The sequence below is a fragment of the Episyrphus balteatus genome, chromosome 2 (assembly GCF_945859705.1).
Source record: "Episyrphus balteatus chromosome 2, idEpiBalt1.1, whole genome shotgun sequence".
Classification (NCBI taxonomy): domain Eukaryota; kingdom Metazoa; phylum Arthropoda; class Insecta; order Diptera; family Syrphidae; genus Episyrphus; species Episyrphus balteatus.
The window spans coordinates 1,887,727-1,905,000 of NC_079135.1; the positions used below are offsets into that span (position 1 = coordinate 1,887,727).

Below are 17,274 nucleotides of genomic sequence, written 5' to 3' on the forward strand. Positions count from 1 at the left end.
CGTTATAATATAAAAGTCTGAGTGTTTGGTGTTCTTAATATAGGTATATTCTTACATCTGCCAAAGTTAAGGACCTTGAGGGATGTATTCTTGTTAATTACAGATTACACTTGTCTCATATCCAAATAGAATTCAATCAAGTGCAAATGTATTGTGTTTATTAGATCAAATTTTGTGAAGATGTCTATGATACTCTCTTAGGAATATTAACCTTGCTATCGTATTGGAATTTTCTACCTTTAATTTTCGGGTATTTAAATATTCAAAGTAAACTAGTTTCATCTACTTATGGTTGTCATTAAAAAAGTTATGAAGTTTTCAAATTCCTCCCCTAGTATTTTTTCAAAACTTATCATTATTTCTCATTCTTCCTTTTAAAACAATAATTTAATATTTTTTAAATTGTGAAAAACATTCCTTTAAACTTTTTCAAAGTTCATAATTATTCACCGGCAGGATATTTACTTTCCAAAAGCCAAAAACTTTTTTTAAAAGTATTTAAATAATGCCGTCAATCAGAGCAGAGTTCCCTTAAATATTTAATAATTTAATAATATGCGCTGTACAGTTTCAATACCTACCTACGTCATTAGAAGAGAAAAAGTAAGACATGAGGTGTTCTAATGTAATCAACTTTATCTATTGTCACATCCAACATACCAAAAAAAATTTAAAATGTCTAAGCAACCTTAGACATTTTTAAAATACAAAAAATTCAAAATAAAAAGGTTGAGTCTATCTTTATTCTTTAACACAGGCGTCATAAGGTAAAAAAATAACCCTGACAATGAAATGAAACAGACAAGAGTTTCACTTTAAAGGTTTTATACAAAAATCGCATCAAGCAAAATTGTGGGTGTATTTGAAATGTTTTCCGGGATTCTCAAGATTCTAATTACTGTTACGTCAAATATGGAAGGAAAAGGTATTTTGGTCTTTATTTAGGTTTTCATTTTATAAATATAGAAATAAACTGATGATGTAGCTGTCAACTTAAAACATTACACAACAGGAAGCACTGTGTTTGGATTTTTGAACTTTAAAAATTCATGGAAGATAATTAATTTGATTAGAAAAGTTGAAGTAATAAAAGAGTAGAGGTAGAAAATTATATTTATCTTTTAAATTCATGACGTTCAATAAGAACACTGAAAAGTGGTAAAAATTATTTGAGGTTTTCTGGAGATTCAGGACGAAAATTTACTATATTTCGCATTTTAAAGTAAAAAAATATTTTTTGATTCTCTTTAAGAAATAAGTTGAAAAAATTGATCAAAATGGTTGCATCAAAAGGTCTTCCGAGACCAAAATTCTATAGAATTTTAAGATATATGTACATTAGGGCGTTCGTTATTTAGGTGTTTTTTTTTCGAGAATCAAGTTCCTAAGTGGAAAAACTGTTTCTAAATAATAAAAAAAAATCGTCTAATTTTTTCAGATTTTTATTTTGACACTAGATGGCGCCCCCACAGGTTTAAGGGGGGAAATCCTTCTGGACGACAGCTTTTTCAATAATTTTTTTTGGAAAACTGAAAGCATTTATTGAAATTTTAAAAGTATGTGATATTGTTGACATTATGAAGTATTGATAAAAATTTTTTGAAGTACAAAAAAATAAAATCTGAAATCAAATTGCCCTCCAAAACAAGTATGCAGTTTTGATTGATATGTTAAGATGCATTTTTAGAAAAAAAATTTTCAAAATCGTTAGAGCCGTTTTTTAAAAAAACTAATTTTTTATAAATAATTTTTTGGAAAAAATGTTTAAAAATAAAATTGGTATGCCATTTTGTAGAAATCACTAATCAACATCTAAAAACAAAATTTCAACAAAATTAAATGTCCTGTTTTCGAAAATTTGATTTTTCAAAAAAAAATTTTTCGAAATTTGTTTTTTGGGTTATATTTAAATCGTATAAATGCTTCCTTACAAAAAGTTTCGTTAAAATCGAATAAGCAACTTCGGAGATAATCGGCTTTGAAAAAAAAACGGTTCTATGGCAGGCACCGTTAATAATGCTCGACTGAAAAGGTAAAGTATTTTATGTCAATTTTGATGATTTTTCAGGAGAGCAAAAACAAACTTCAAAGCTGCCTCACAAAAATTCTTTCAAGTGTAGACTTAATTGTATAAAACATTTAGATGTCAAATTTTATGATCTTTTTTTTTAAATTTATTTCAAAAATATATTTTTAATATTTTTCCCGTTATAAGGAAAAATGTGACTTAAGATAATTTGGCTTTTCTTTAAATTTTATTTTACATTAATTTCCAAAATCTTAAGTTGAGATAAGATATTTTGTCTCGTGTTTTCAAAGGATGTTTTCAATTCTTATGTCCATTTAAGATGATTCGCGTGTGCAAAAGTGGAAAAAAAGAGACTTAAGATGATATTTGCTGTTTTTTATTTGAAAAACTTAAAGCCCTTAAAATTAAATAATCACATTTCTTGTTGAGATAAACTTTAAATAATGAAAACAAAAAACAAAAAAAAAACTAAATAAAATTAATAGAAATTAAATACTTAAACCAAATTATAAATTCATTAGAAAAAAACAAAGAATATAAAAAAAACTGAAACAAAAAACTTAATTTGATTTCCTATAGCATTGTTAATGTGGTCTTAAAATTAAGAAAAAATAATAATTAATGCAAAAATTAGGTCCCGTATTCTGATTCATCCGGTTCTTCTGATTCATCTGATATGTCTGGGTGAACATCTGGTTGATCATCGGAACGCAGGTTAAGATAAAAGTCGTGAAAATTAGAATTAATTAAGTCGAGCATATCAAGAAGATCTTTTTTTTTTTTGCAGAGCTTATTTGAATGGGTTCATCGTATGCAATTTTAGGTAACCATACTTGTAGTTACTTTGTTAATTCCTCTACCAGAAACTGAAGCTCACTATTAACACCGCTCGTTGCAGGAGTCTCTGGTGGACTTAACTGGTTGCATATTTTTTTTTAATTTACCGTTCGCAGAATAGCTGCAGCACGCTAGTTTCCATACATTATACCAATAAATCTAAAGAAAAGTATTTTTAAGAATTAATAAATTATGAACTATAAATTTGAAACAAGAAAGTTTTCTTGTAATTTTAAATTAATTTAACAATAAGTATGTACATACCTTTTTTTGTTGTATGTCTTTAATTTGTTATAGTTAATTAGTCAATCCTGGTATAAAAACACTATTTCAAACACTAAATGAAAAAAAACTGATTTATTTACTAACTTCACTAAAATAAAAACGTGCGCACAAATGAAAATTCAGAGTCAAACTACGCAGAAAAACATCTTATGTTCTTGTTCTTACGAGAATTTTTGTTGGTTTGCAAACGGTAAAATATCCTATGTTTACTTAGGGAGAGAAAAATTTCAGTTTAAAATTCAAAAAATCATCTTATGCTGACATAAGATGATTTGCCTTTTCACATTTTTTTTGAATTTTTTAAAGTATTTTATCTTATGTCAACTTAAGGATGAATTTTGTTTCTGCTTGCACGCGTGAAAATATCTTAAGTCAACATAAGATAATTTAAGATTTCACAAGAATGAAAAAGTCTTAACCCAATATAATCTTAAGTCTACACAACACAAAATCTTATGTGGACTTAAGATATTTTACCGCGTGTAAAGATGTGTCTTTTGAACATAAGATGAAATTGTTTTTGTGCATAAAAAAGCAAAGGAGTGAGATAGAAAGATGCTGATAGACAGAACTGTAGGCCTTTAGAATGGCAATGAGGTTCAACAAAAAAACGCGAAACATCTTAAGTCGACTTAAGATACTTTACCTTTTCAGTCGAGAATGATTTTCCAAAAAAAAATTTTCATTAGAAGATAGACCTTAGCTTAACTATCATTTAAATTTTTTTAACAAAATCGTTGGAGCCGTTTTCGAGATATTTCAATTTTACTAAAATCGGTATATGACAAGTACCGTTATTTTTGGTAGAAAAAAATTAATTCCAAAAAACCCTTTTTAGAGTCGCCAAATAACGCTACATACCAAGTTTGACATTAATCGGTCCATCCGTTTAGGCTGTAGCTCCTTATACAGACAGACAGACAGACGGACTTCCGGGACCCACTTTTTTGGCATTGTCTACCATCGTAATGTCATGGAAAAATGTTATCTCAACTTTTTGTTTTTGTTCGAATGCATAACTTGATATAGTACCTATATCGCAAGTAAAAAGTGTAAAATAAAAATTAGATACCATAAAAACGAAAAATCACAATGTTTTTTTATAAAAAAAATGTAAAAAAAAATATTTATTGTAAAAATTATATTGAATTTTATGTTCATGCAATAACCAATAAATTAAAGAGTAATTTATTTCAGGTCGATAGCTTCATTAGTTTTTGAGTTACGTTGCACGGCGCGGGAAACAACGCGTTTCGAGGAAAAATCGTTTAGAGTTTTCGTTTTCGTACTGTGGTAGGTTCGGAGGGCATGGGTTTCGAGTCTATCTAGGGGCTTTTGAAGCTTCATTTGAGGCTTAGACCACTGAAAATAGTTTCTTCGGTTGATAAATGAATATATTAGGCAAACAAAATTAATGCAAAAATAAAAATTTCCAGAGGGATTTCCCCCCTAAAAGTTTTTTATCATTTGAAATAGGTATGTGTTGACTTATAAATCCATTTTTTTGATATAGCCTTCAATCAAAATTTTTTGATGAGGTTTTTGTCTACATGAAACAACGTTTTCAAAAATTTATAAACCATTTTGCTGGGACCCTAACGCCCCAATGATTTTAACGAATACATATTTAAGTTCAAAAAAGTTTGAACCATTTTGTTAAAATAAAGCAAACCCATTTTTAAAAAATCATTTTTTTTTTTAAATTTTTAAGAAAATTTCAATATTTAAAGTTATAATTTGGTTGGTAATGATAAAGTACTCAAATGCCATATAGATTGTTTAGCAATGAACTTTTTTTTCAAATTATTTAATATTTAAATACCAAGTACTTATGTATTTTCTTTCAAGCTAGAATAACATAGAATTTTATATTATCTTAATGTAAAATAAATAACCCTATGTAAACCCATGCAGAAAATAAAATGTCCAAAACAAACAAAAATACAAACTTTTTTCTGTTTATTTTATGGAAATTACATGTTTTAATTTCCGATGAATTCTGTCTATCTGTCAAATCAATCAAAATTTTGCTTTCAAGTAATAAATCATTTTATATTTCATAGAAAAACATAATGACCTTCAGTTAAAACCTTTAAAATTGAATGTTGGGTTCAATTTCAGTTATGGTTTCCTGTTAAAATAATGATATGGGTCATTAGTCGCACAAACTTGTGACTTGTGATGTTTTTCTTTGGGGTTAACGAGAGAGTAGATTTGACCAAAGCTTTACCCAAAAATATATATTACCCATCTCCATAATATCTATATAATCCTTTTTGAAATTTAAGCAAACTTACATACCATTTAAATATTGTTAAGAAAATTACCCAAATTTATTTGGAAAAAAAGACTAAAAAGGCTTTATTTCCTTTATATTTTGTTCTTTGAAAATAAATCACGTTTGTTTCAAATTTTAAAAACTGATTCAAAACTTTTTCTTAAGAAATTCAATTCAAAGAGAAATAAAGCATAAAATCACGTATAATTGAAAACAGGACGAAATATTTCTTAGAAATACATAGAAGGCATAAGAAAAACACAAACTGTCCTGAGGGGAAATAAAAACAACAAATTGTTGAAAAGATGTTGTTTTAAATGAATATGAATATACACAGATTTATTCAATTGTTTTGAAAATTGTTGAAAATATCACAATTTTACCTGCCCTTTGGGCAAAATTGTTTGCAGTTTTATTTTTGGGCTCCATCTTAAAAATAAGGATAAATCCTTTCTTGTAATTCTATGGAAATGGATAACAGAAAACCCCCAATTATATTATGACGAATGTGAAAAAGTATAGAAGACAGAGAATGTGAAGAATCAAGACAAATAACTTTAACAATTTTGAATTTTTCAATAAAACGCTAATACTGTAGTGGTCGAAAGAAGGGAGTGAAACAATAGGCACAAACAAGTTAAAACAAATATTTTTTTAAAGAGGAGTAGGTAAGTTGTAGATATAATGAAATAACTTTAAGTTTTAAATATAAAAGCTATAAAAATAATGCAAATAATGCATTTTTATAAAAAAAATTTTCATAATTTGTTGAAAAAAATTTAAAAATAAAATTTGTATGCCATTTTGTAGAAATCACTTATCTACATCTAAAACCAAAATTTCAAAAACATTAAATGTCCGGTTTTCGAAAATTTGATTTAAAAAAAAAAATTTCAAAATTTTTTTTAAAATCCAAAAATTTTTTTTTTTTAAATTTTATTTTTGGCTTTTGCTTTTGTATAAAAGTTTTCGTTGAAATACAATTAGCAGTTTAGCAGAAAATCAGTTTTGAAAAAAGCGGTTCTATGGCAGGTACCCTTAATACTGATTTTCAAAAAAAAATTTTTCATCAAAAGATAGATCTTGTTTAAAAACTATCATCTGAATTTTTCTAACAAAATCGTTGGAGCCGTTTTCGAGAAAATTAAACTTTTCCGAAATTACACGGTGTTACAAAAATGAGGTTTCAAAATATACGCGGGCGGAGACCTATCAGGTTTTGTAGAGCTAGTCGCACTGATTACGAAACGGTATTTGAAAATCCCCTAACACTCCCAAAACCTGAAGGTCCAAAAAACCGGGCAAAAAACGGTTTTTTGGACCTTCACAGATTGAAAAAATTCTAGCTTCGTCAATTTTTTACCCATTTTCGATTTTTTTTACAGTTTCTGATAGAAGATAAATATACCTTTTCAACAATGTATAAAATATATAACTCGGTTAAACTTTTTAGAATTTATAAGCTGTTTTTTTTTTTTTTTTTTTAACTATTTAACGCAATTCAAACACGGCCTAAAATTCACAGTCTGGACAAAAATAGTATAAAATGAGTTTTAAAAATTTTTTTTCGCCTATTTTTAACTTTGAAATCGATTATTTCAAAAACTATTGGTTATATTATATTGATTTTTTGATTGAATTAGAATCAAATGTACAATTTTGACTTTCGGAAATGGTAAAATTTATTACTGTAAGTGTTGCCGTTGTTTTTTAATAATTTTTTTTTATTTTGATAATTTTTTTTTAGAAAAATGCCCCTCCCACCTAAACGGGGAGAGATACAACCCTCTCCCAAAGAAAAAAATTTTTGTATTGAGCTCCTCTACAAAAACCCGTTATCAAATCCTGGTGCCCAAGTTATCCTACTACGTGCCGAAACAACATTTTTGTTCTATACCTAAAAGTTCGAATTTCTGTATCTGGGTTGAAATCGAAAAATTTTTTTTTCTAAGCCAATTTTGAAGTGATTTTCATAAAAAATACCTCGATTGATTAGGAAATGTTGTTTTGAAAACATATACTTTAAATTGATGCCGAAGTTGGGCAAATGACGAAAAAAATGTAATTTTTGAACTTTGACAGCTTATTAATTCTAAGTGGTTTAACCGAGTTACATGTTTTACACATTGAAAATCGGTAAAAAATTGAAGAAGCTAGAATTTTTTCAATGGGTGAAGGTCCAAAAAACCGTTTTTTGCCCGTAACTCCAGATTTTGGGGGTGTTACGGGATTTTCAAATACCGTTTCGTAATCAGTGCGACTTGTTCTACAAAACCTGATAGGTCTCCGCCCGCGTATATTTTGAGTGTTACACCGTGTTATTATATCACAGGTCCAAAAACCTAAAGTAAGTACCTATATCGCAAGTAAAAAAGAAATTCTTGCTAACAAAATTTGGTAGAATAAAAATATTAAAACCAAAAGTTGAAAGTCTAAAATCGGATCAGTCTAAAAAAGTGTACAATACTTTTTCCTCTGAAGAATTTTGTAGGTTTTAATTTTTTTTTTGGAAAAAAAATAATCTTTTTCAAACGATTACCATAAATGAAATTTTCATGAATCAAAGAAAAAAAAAAAACAAAAATAAAAACATTATGTTGTTTTGGGTGCCATTGACAATGATTGAAAATTCTAAAATTAAATAGAAGAACATCATAATATCAATCACGAAACAGAATAAAAATAAACTCTCCGGAAACAGATACGAAATCACCAGGGAATGTCAGAAATGTTTATAAATCCAAAAATAAAAATAATAAAGAAACCAAAATTTTTTTAGGATTCACAATGGTGATAGTATTTTCCTTCTTATTCTATTTTTTTTGCAATAATTTGAAAATTCATGGTCTTGAAATCAACTCCTGGGCAAAAATAATTCCCATTTGCTTGCTTATCTTTGCAAGAGCAAAAAAGAAAAACCAAAACTCACAACATAAATTCTGTCCTCAAAAGGTTTTCCAAGATTGATATCTATCACGCCTCGCAAAAAAAATATTCATGAATCTTTTTTTAGTTGTGTCTATTTAACTGTGAATTAAATTAAATGCTTTTAATGGATTTATAGATTTTTGAATTTAGACACAATAAAGCTTCCTAATTTATTCAGCAGATGTCTACGATGGGGAATAAAATTATACCCATCTCCTAAATATATCTTACCTATACCCAAACCTATTAAACTTTGAACTTGAAACTCAAAGAAAAATTATTCTTTATTTGCTTTTTTTCAATTAGCAATAAGAAATTTTCAATTAATGGAATATGCAGCTGCAAATTGTGAATAAATAATTTTATTTATTTGGAGTCTTAAATTTATAAAACGAGTCATGGGCAATGTGGAAAAAAGATTATTCAACATTTTTAAGAGATTAACACAATTTAAGAGTTGAGGAAATAAATTACCACACAATTAGCAAAATTATTAATTTTAATGGACTGATTAATGAAAAAGGATAAATTTTGAGCTTTTAGCAATATTTAGTGCCACAAACGGAAAAACTAAAAAGTCAGAAAAAAAAAATAATAAATTAATTTTACCATAACCAAAGTTTCCCTGAAAAAATCTTCTTCGGTTTTTTACTTTTTGTAGCACAAACAAACTATTCAAGTGCTGCCTTTGATCTTTGAGAATTGTTCAATTTTGGTACAATTTTACTTAAGTAATATAAATGAATAACTAATTGAACTTGATTCAAGTAAATAACATCCTTGTTGTATTCGTCCACTTGTTAACAATTTAAGGATTTTCTTTTTTCTGAGAAACTAGGAAAAATTATAAATTCTGTTTTGACATTTTTAGTGACACTCATGAAAAGTAAGATATATTTTTAAAGTGCTTTTCAGTTCATCCACTCTCCTCGATTTATTTGTATCATTTAATTCTCTAGTTGCAACTGAAGCGTAAAAAGGTCGAAGATAAGCCCTTTTGGTCTGCTGATAAAAAGAATGGACCAGGAGAAAACAATCTTTGAGGGTTTTTCTCATTTTGTTAAGCTGTATCTTTTAAGTAAGGAGGTATCCTTTGTATGTGTTTATTTATGCCTAAAAATGTAAAGTACTGTTTCAAAAATGCTTCTTATTATCCACAAAAACTTCTAAGTTAAATCCTAGGTTCTTGAGACAATTGTCAAATTTTTCAAAATTTCTGGTTATAACACAAAAAATAGGCTATGCAAAAATTGAATTCTCATTAGTATTGTATAATTTTTAACGGGAATTAAAGAATGAACATTTTTTATTTCCACATCACTGTACGTACAGTATTTTACTTTTTTTCCAACAGAGAGGAAAATATTTTGAGAGATATTTTACATTGTAGACGATAGAGTCCTCATTTCTATCTCGATAAATACTCACACAAGCGAAATTTTGTTACACAATCCATTTAGAATATCAAAACAAAAACCAGTTAGATAAATAAGTTGACTGTTGAACTGATGATCAGGAAAATAAAGTTAAAAGTGATGATATAAAACACACGATTGGGTCACATTTTCCTTAAGATCTTTAAATTTGTCAATGTGTTGGAGGTATAGTTTAAGAAAAATAAATACATCCTTATTAATATAAATTAAATTTTGTTCTTTGAAGAAGTTTTGGAAGATTTAATGCTCTAAGGTCCAATTTATTCACACTCCATTAAATTTAAAGTCACCATTAAAAAAGGGAAATTTTAAAATTTGTATGCGATTTGACAGTTTTATAATTTTTAATGGAGCCTTTAAAAATAATGGAGAGTGAATAAATTGGGCCTAAGTATGATAAAGGAATATCAAAAAACATTACAATTAAAAAAAATAAAACTTGTTCTAAAAATATACCTAATAACGTCTCTTTAAATGGTTTTGAAATACGCTATATAATATCATGTATAAAAAAAATATATTTGAAATAAAACCTTAAAAATCTCTATTTTTTAAATATTTATAAACATTTTTAAGCTCTTAAAATAAATGTGGTTAAAAAAAAAAATGATCCATGTTCTAAGTTTTAATTCTTTTAAGGGGGGGAAATCCCTCTGGAAATTTTTATTTTTGCATTAATTTTTGTTTTTCCTCGAAACGCGTTTTTTTCCGCGCCGTGCAACGTAACTCAAAAACTAATGAAGCTATCGACTTGAAATAAATTGCAAATTACTCTTTAATTTCTTGGCCATTGCATGAACCTAAAAGTTCAATAAAATTTTTACAATAAATATTTTTTTTAACAATTTGTATATAAGAAAGCATTGTGTTTTTTCGTTTTTTTGGTATCTAATTTTTATTTTACACTTTTTTTTTTACTAAATTTAGGTTCACGCAATGCGTATAAATATATTTTATTGGAAAAAAATTTGGTTTATGATTATAAATAATTTTCTGGACCTGGGCAATGCACGGCGCAAACTCGAGGCGTCGTCAACTTTAAAGAGCTGTAGTGCCGCCATTATGTTATTTTTTTGTTCTTCAAAAAAATTGTATCAATACTTCATAATATCAATAATATCATATTCTTTTCCAAATTTCAATAAATGGTGAACATTTCAATAAATGGTGAACATTTTTTTATTATTTGGGATATACTATCCACATATCAATTAATTTATTTTAAAACATTGATTTTGTTACTAAACAGACAAGCAGTTTCTTACAAAAAGATTATTGCAGTTACGCCAACCAGTAAAACTGAGAAATATTTTGATGTAAAGTCTAAAAAAGACAAGTGTAAGACTATTTAATTGTCCACCAAATAAAAGTTAAATGAATGTGTCCCACTGTCATTCTTTTGTAACTTTTATTTAAGGTAAATGTTATTTTAATTATTATTGACATACAGTCGACTCCCCTTAAGTCAATCTTACTTTAAGTGGAATTTCCCTCTAACTGAATTTTTTTCACCATTTTTAGTTAGAAAATGTTTGATGTAAAAAGATAATTTTAATTTCTCTAAGGCCCAATTTATTGACTCTCCATTAAACTTAAATCGCCATTAAAAAAGGGAATTTTAAAATTAAAAACCAATTTTGTTTAATTCAGTCTCTTTTAAGGATTTTTTTGAAGTTTGGCATCATTAACTAATTGAGCATTAAATTTAAAAGTAGTTTTAGTTAAAACACCAAATTCGACCTTTTAAGATTGATTTTTAGAGCTAATGGAGGTTTTAAACAGAATTTCTATTTATTCACTCTCCATTAGTGTCAAATGTCATTTCATTTAAATGAGCTAAAGAATTATTAAAAAAACATCACAATTATGAAAAAAGTACAGACTAGAACTTTTTGTAGGTATACACACATGCATTTGTACCATAAAAAAGAACAAAATTCAAAGAAATTAATTGTCTACTTCGCACAGATAATACTAGATCTACTAGATTATATTCTCCACTTTAAAACTAATCATTTTTGAGATGCTGCATAATACATACATAACATACATAACATTGCAATTGAAGCCATGAGAAGAAGAGATATAAAGCTTACTTCTAAACCAATTACACGAGATGAATGCCGATAACACATAAATTTAAGTTGTTATTTGACACCGATGGACAAAATTAAAAATTTCACTTTACTCCTTCTTCTCATGGTTTCAATTGTAGGTTGTAGCATTCTTTGGTTACCACTGGTATATCGTTAATCTCTTGCATTTTCTGGCGTTTTCAGCTGCAAAATACTTACGGGTCTTAGTTTGGTCAATTTGACAAAATTGTAGCTTTTGACAGATTATTTTTCAAACAAAATAAAAAATCCCTAGGATATTTTTAACAGGGTTTTAAATTTAAAGTTTCCATTAAAAGTAAGGACTTTAACTAAAGAAGAGTGAATTAAATGAATTTTTAATGATGTATACTTAAAGGCGACAATAGTTTAACGAGGCCGTTAACTAAAGCGATAAATTTCAAAATTTAATGGAGGCTCAATAAATTGGCCCTAAGTCGAATTTTCTTCTAACAAATGTTCATGTTCTGTTTAAATTGAACTTAAAGAGAGTCGACTGTAATTGGTTTTGGATTTTGTTTTAAATTAATTAAAAAAAACGCTTTTTTCAGAATACGTAATTACCACCCGTAATAACCTATTCAAAGAGAAAATCATTGTTATATGAATTTTCTCTTTATTATAGAAGCTACGAAATTTGTGTGATCAAAAGATTTGAACACAAATTTGAAATAGATTCGCAAAGGTTCCGTAAGCAAATACCCTACCTAAAAGTCACTTATTTTTAATCCCACCCGTGACAGTAGAAAATAACCAATTTTTGTTTAAAGATTGAACCTATGTACATACCTAATTCATTTTACTATTTTAAACAAGCCCTACAAAAACCCACCAAAGGCACATAAAAGTTTTGTTTTATTTGTTTATCTTAAAGTTTTGCAAATAACGAAACTTTAACACCATAAGTGTACAAGATTGTAAAAAAAAAATTTGTCAATGCAAAATCAAGCTATTTTTGACTAAAATTAAGTTTTGCAAAAAAGTGGAATTATTTCATTAATTTCCAAATTCAGAATAAACCTTTGATAGAGTAAGAGACTGTACTCGACCTTTCTAAAGTAACTTATTCACAAGTATTCAGACATTAGAAGGCCATTAAACATCATCCATAATCTGCTCACAATTTTTGTTGTTGAAATTATAAATGCTTATATGTAAATTAGTTCTAACGGTGTCACGTCCTTATATATATTTTTATTTAATAAACAATCACTGAAAGTAACCATTAACGTATTTTTCCCACAAAACCACATTTTGGCTCATTTCCGTTTGATGTTATCCTTCCAACTGGAAATTCAAAATTTAAAGGAGTGAACCACATTTTTCGTTTTTTTTTTTTTTTTTTATCTTTCCCACAAGTGCGTTGAAGCTTTATTTTCATCAGATACTTTAAGATATAGGAACGCACAAAAAAAAAAAAAAAAACAAAAAAGGCCAAACAGAAAAAAAAAGTTGGTATACAAGGCAATCAGAGTAAAAGAAGTTTTGTAAGTCCCTTCGACCTTTATTTTTTTCTTTTAGAATTCCAGACATATTGGGGATGTTTGGTAAAAAAAATAAAAAAAAACAAAAACACCTTTCATTGTTTATTTTAGAAAATTCTTGGACCATGATATGGAAAAGATACAACAACTAATTTTTTTTTTTTGTTGCTTTGTGTTTTTTTGTGGGTAAGTGTTTGGGGGTGTGATGTATGTGTGAAAATGAAAATTTTGCAATTAATTCCAAAAATAAATTTGAAAAGGGCTTGTTTTTTTTGTATTTTTGTTATTTTTGTTTAATTATATTAATTGGATGGAAATAAAAAGTTTTGAAATTAACTGATGCAAAAAGACAAAAGATACTTTTAATTAAGACTTCCCCTATAAACACACTGACAGGTTTTTATCTTGCCAGTACCAGTTAAAATTGTGACACACTGAATTAACAATACAATACAAAACGCACAAACGCAAACAAAAGTATCTTACGTCTTTTTGTGGTTGTATCTCTTCATGAGTTTTGGTTTCAATTTCACTCTTGGTTTCGTAAAAAAAGCAACATTACTTGCAGACAATATGAGACCAGGAAAAAGGGCCCCAACAAATACACCCTCTTTCACTTTTTTGCTATAAAAGCTGCGAATTTCAATAGAAATGACATCAGTATCTGTTTTCGTTTCTTTGGAACATCAAGTCAACAAAAAAAAAAAAAAACAAAAAAATACATCTCAAAATGATTAGCTTGGTGAATTGAAAAGTCAACATAATGGAATTTATCTTGATGATTTTTTTTTTGATTTTTCTTTAGGTTGGAATTTTCATCACCCTCGTGTCTGTGGCTGTTGCCCGACCTGGACTTCTTCAATCGCAAACATCGTTAGAAACCATTGGATCGATTGTGAATCACATCCCCACATCAATCACCCACCAAAGTAGGACGGAAATTCACAACCAACAGCCGGTGATTAGCCAAATCATTGCACCAGTTTTACGAACGATTCCAGTTCAGACAATTTTGCAAGAAACACCAATAATTGCGTCACAAATTCAATCGTCAGCAATTCTCGATCAGGAGCAACAATCACAGACTTTGACTGGTGAGGAGTCGATTGTTGGAGAACAGTCGGCTGTTAATGACCAAAGGGCAACAATTCTTCAGAACCAAGGTTCATTGATTGGAGGACAAAGAATTATTGTTGGTGAAAATCGTGCATCGCTTATTAATGACCAAGATACAATTGTTCGTAGTTCGGGATTGTTGACCAATGCTATTAATGCTTCTGGGTTACAATTGAATGGGATTAAAGTTCTAAGCAAATAAGTTGGTATAAATGATATCAATTGTAGTTTCAAATTTTTTTTTATACCTAAATAAACTGAAAAAATAGCTGAATATAAAATAGAAACTTGTATGTGTTATTGAAAACACTGTCTTTGATACAACTTTTGTCACATTTACATATCAATCACAGTAAAAAAAAATCAATTTTTCTTCTTCATTTGATCGATGATGATGAATATCTATCAAATTGATGGGTGTTAATAATGGACTGATAAAACATTTTAATGGCAAATTACATGAAACGAGCATTTTGACTATTTACGTAGGTTTGTACCTACTAACTAAATGGATTGATTGGTTGCAGTTCGTAACGGTTTTATGTCATTATTTTTATCTTATTGCCTTTTTTACTTTCAGTAAGATTTTTAAAATAATCCATATTTTAGGTAAACATTTCCCTCTTAAAATTGATTAAAAAAACGCTACCATATAACAAAATTAACATTTTTAATAATTTGGTACACTGGAAAATATTAATATGTATGAAGATTAGGGAAAAACTAACACTTTTTTTGTATAGAAATGGTGATTCGAAAATGGTGGGTATTTATATAAATTCAACAAGATAGTGAGAAATTTATTTAAATTGACATCAAAAAGGATTTTTTAATTTGGATCAATAAAAAAATATAAAAAATTAGAAAACAAAATTAAAAAAAGTGCCAAATCAGTAAAACATAGCAACAATTTTGACATATTTCATTTATTTTTTGTGTTAAATTGTTATCAACTATGTTTTAAGCAAGAACAAATTGAGTAGTTTTAGTTTTTTTGACGTGATAACGTCTTATAAATCGATGAACCATGGCAGCCACCACAAAAAAGTGACGCCATTTTCTAACGTTACATTTCAATTAAAAATTAAAAATAAACTATTAGAAATACAAAAATTTTCTATAGCTTATTTGAAAGATAATTACCTAAAGCTTAATCCAAATGAAGGATTTTTAAAAATTCCGTCATTCAATAGGGTAAACAGGGGTAAAACGGAAAGATGAAATTTATGCTAAAATCTAAACGCGAAGTTGTAGAGAATTGATTTTTTTTTGCTATAGATAGATGAGACTAATTTAAGAATAACTGCATTTAAGAAAAAAGCTATAAAGCTATGACAAATGATGATTTTGGATAAAAGAAATTTATTTTGACAATTATAAAGATGCCAGGTGAAATATAAGGGGAAAAAAAATTTAGGCGTCTGATACGGATTTTTTCCAACACTCTGCGTTTCGAAATATGAATTTTTGAAAAACACCTTGTTTTTTAGGGGTATGTTTGGGTAGTTATTGATTTTTTTTAAACTTATAGGGCATGTAGGGCTTTGCTATACGCATACATGAGCAAAAAATTGAAGTGATTGATTGATTTTTGACTGAATAACGGAAGACACAAGTTTTTAAAAAACAGTTGTTTTTAGACCGTTTTTAATCGATTTTCATCGTTTTTGATTTTTATCTTTTTTTCTTCAATAGTTAGAGAAATAAAATATGCAGAACAATGATAGATCATAACCAGGACTATATGTGTACAAAATTTCAATCATTTTTGTAAACACAATTTTGAGATAACGGTAAAATAAAATTTTCAAATTCAACAGGTTATAAATTTTGATCTAGAATAGATAGAAATTTGATTAGACTTTTATGACTTTTCCTAATACAATTACCTTTCATTTGGTATATTACACATAACGGTACACTAACTACAAGCTACACAATGTTAAATCAAAAAACTTGCGAAAAACCTCAAATCTCAGTCTGGAATTTCGACATGGTTGACTTTAAAAAACTCTTACTCCTCTTGTAAGCATCTCAGAAATATGATTGAAACGCCATATGAAAGGTGAAACAATAAGCTTTCACATGGTATCATTTTTTTTATAGATTGTCATTGAAAAAAAATTGATAAAATAGTGTGAGGATATAAAAATAAATGTTTTTTTTTTTGCTTTTTTTGATGAAAATGATTGTTTTCCATAAATTATTTTTAAACTTTTTGCGCATTGTAAAAATTTAAAAATGGTTTTATTCTTAAGAAGAAATACTTGGCTTTTAAATTGCATAGTTTTTTTTGTAAGCTTTTAAAATAAAAAAAATTAATACATATAGCTTTTTCTTGTAAATTATGATTGTTTGAAATAAGTAAACGCTTCAATTGATTCATTTCAAACAAAAGCACACAACCTTTCTGACGACGTTATCACGTAAAATCATCGTCCGTAAATCGGCTTTACAGACAACCTCTTTTTTATTAAATTCAAATTAAGAACATTAAAATCTACAATTCGAAACCAAAAAACTCGAGCTGCGCACAATTCGTCTGAAATTCTAGCTAAATTTTGGAGAGAATTATTTCTTATGGTCGCTTAACTTCAGTTATTGTTATAAAGATTTTTCCTTTTTATCCAAAGTTTTTAAGCTTTTTTTTTTCAGCAAACACTTTTTTTAATTTTACAACTTTTTAGTAAGAAGAATAAATTTCTTACAAAATTGGAACATTTAAATTTTTAAACAAAAAAACAACAGATTAAGTAATATTTTTGAA

At 27.7% G+C, this 17,274-nt stretch overlaps 1 protein-coding gene across 2 annotated transcripts; it reads left to right on the forward strand.

Annotated features, from left to right (window-relative positions):
- Nucleotides 1–729: 729 nt before the first annotated feature.
- LOC129908895 (uncharacterized) lies at nt 730–14,772 on the forward strand. Of its 2 annotated transcripts, none has more exons than XR_008771360.1 (2): nt 730–925; nt 14,197–14,301. XR_008771360.1 is itself a non-coding variant. In XM_055985715.1 (2 exons), the coding sequence occupies exons 1-2, from the start codon at nt 14,122–14,124 to the stop codon at nt 14,707–14,709; spliced, it is 525 nt and encodes a 174-aa protein (XP_055841690.1). In that variant the 5' UTR covers nt 13,878–14,121; the 3' UTR covers nt 14,710–14,772. The 2 variants fall into 2 exon arrangements, 1 of the variants encoding a protein (XP_055841690.1); XM_055985715.1 differs by lacking the exon at nt 730–925 and adding an exon at nt 13,878–14,133 and having other exon boundaries at nt 14,197–14,772.
- Nucleotides 14,773–17,274: the final 2,502 nt, after the last annotated feature.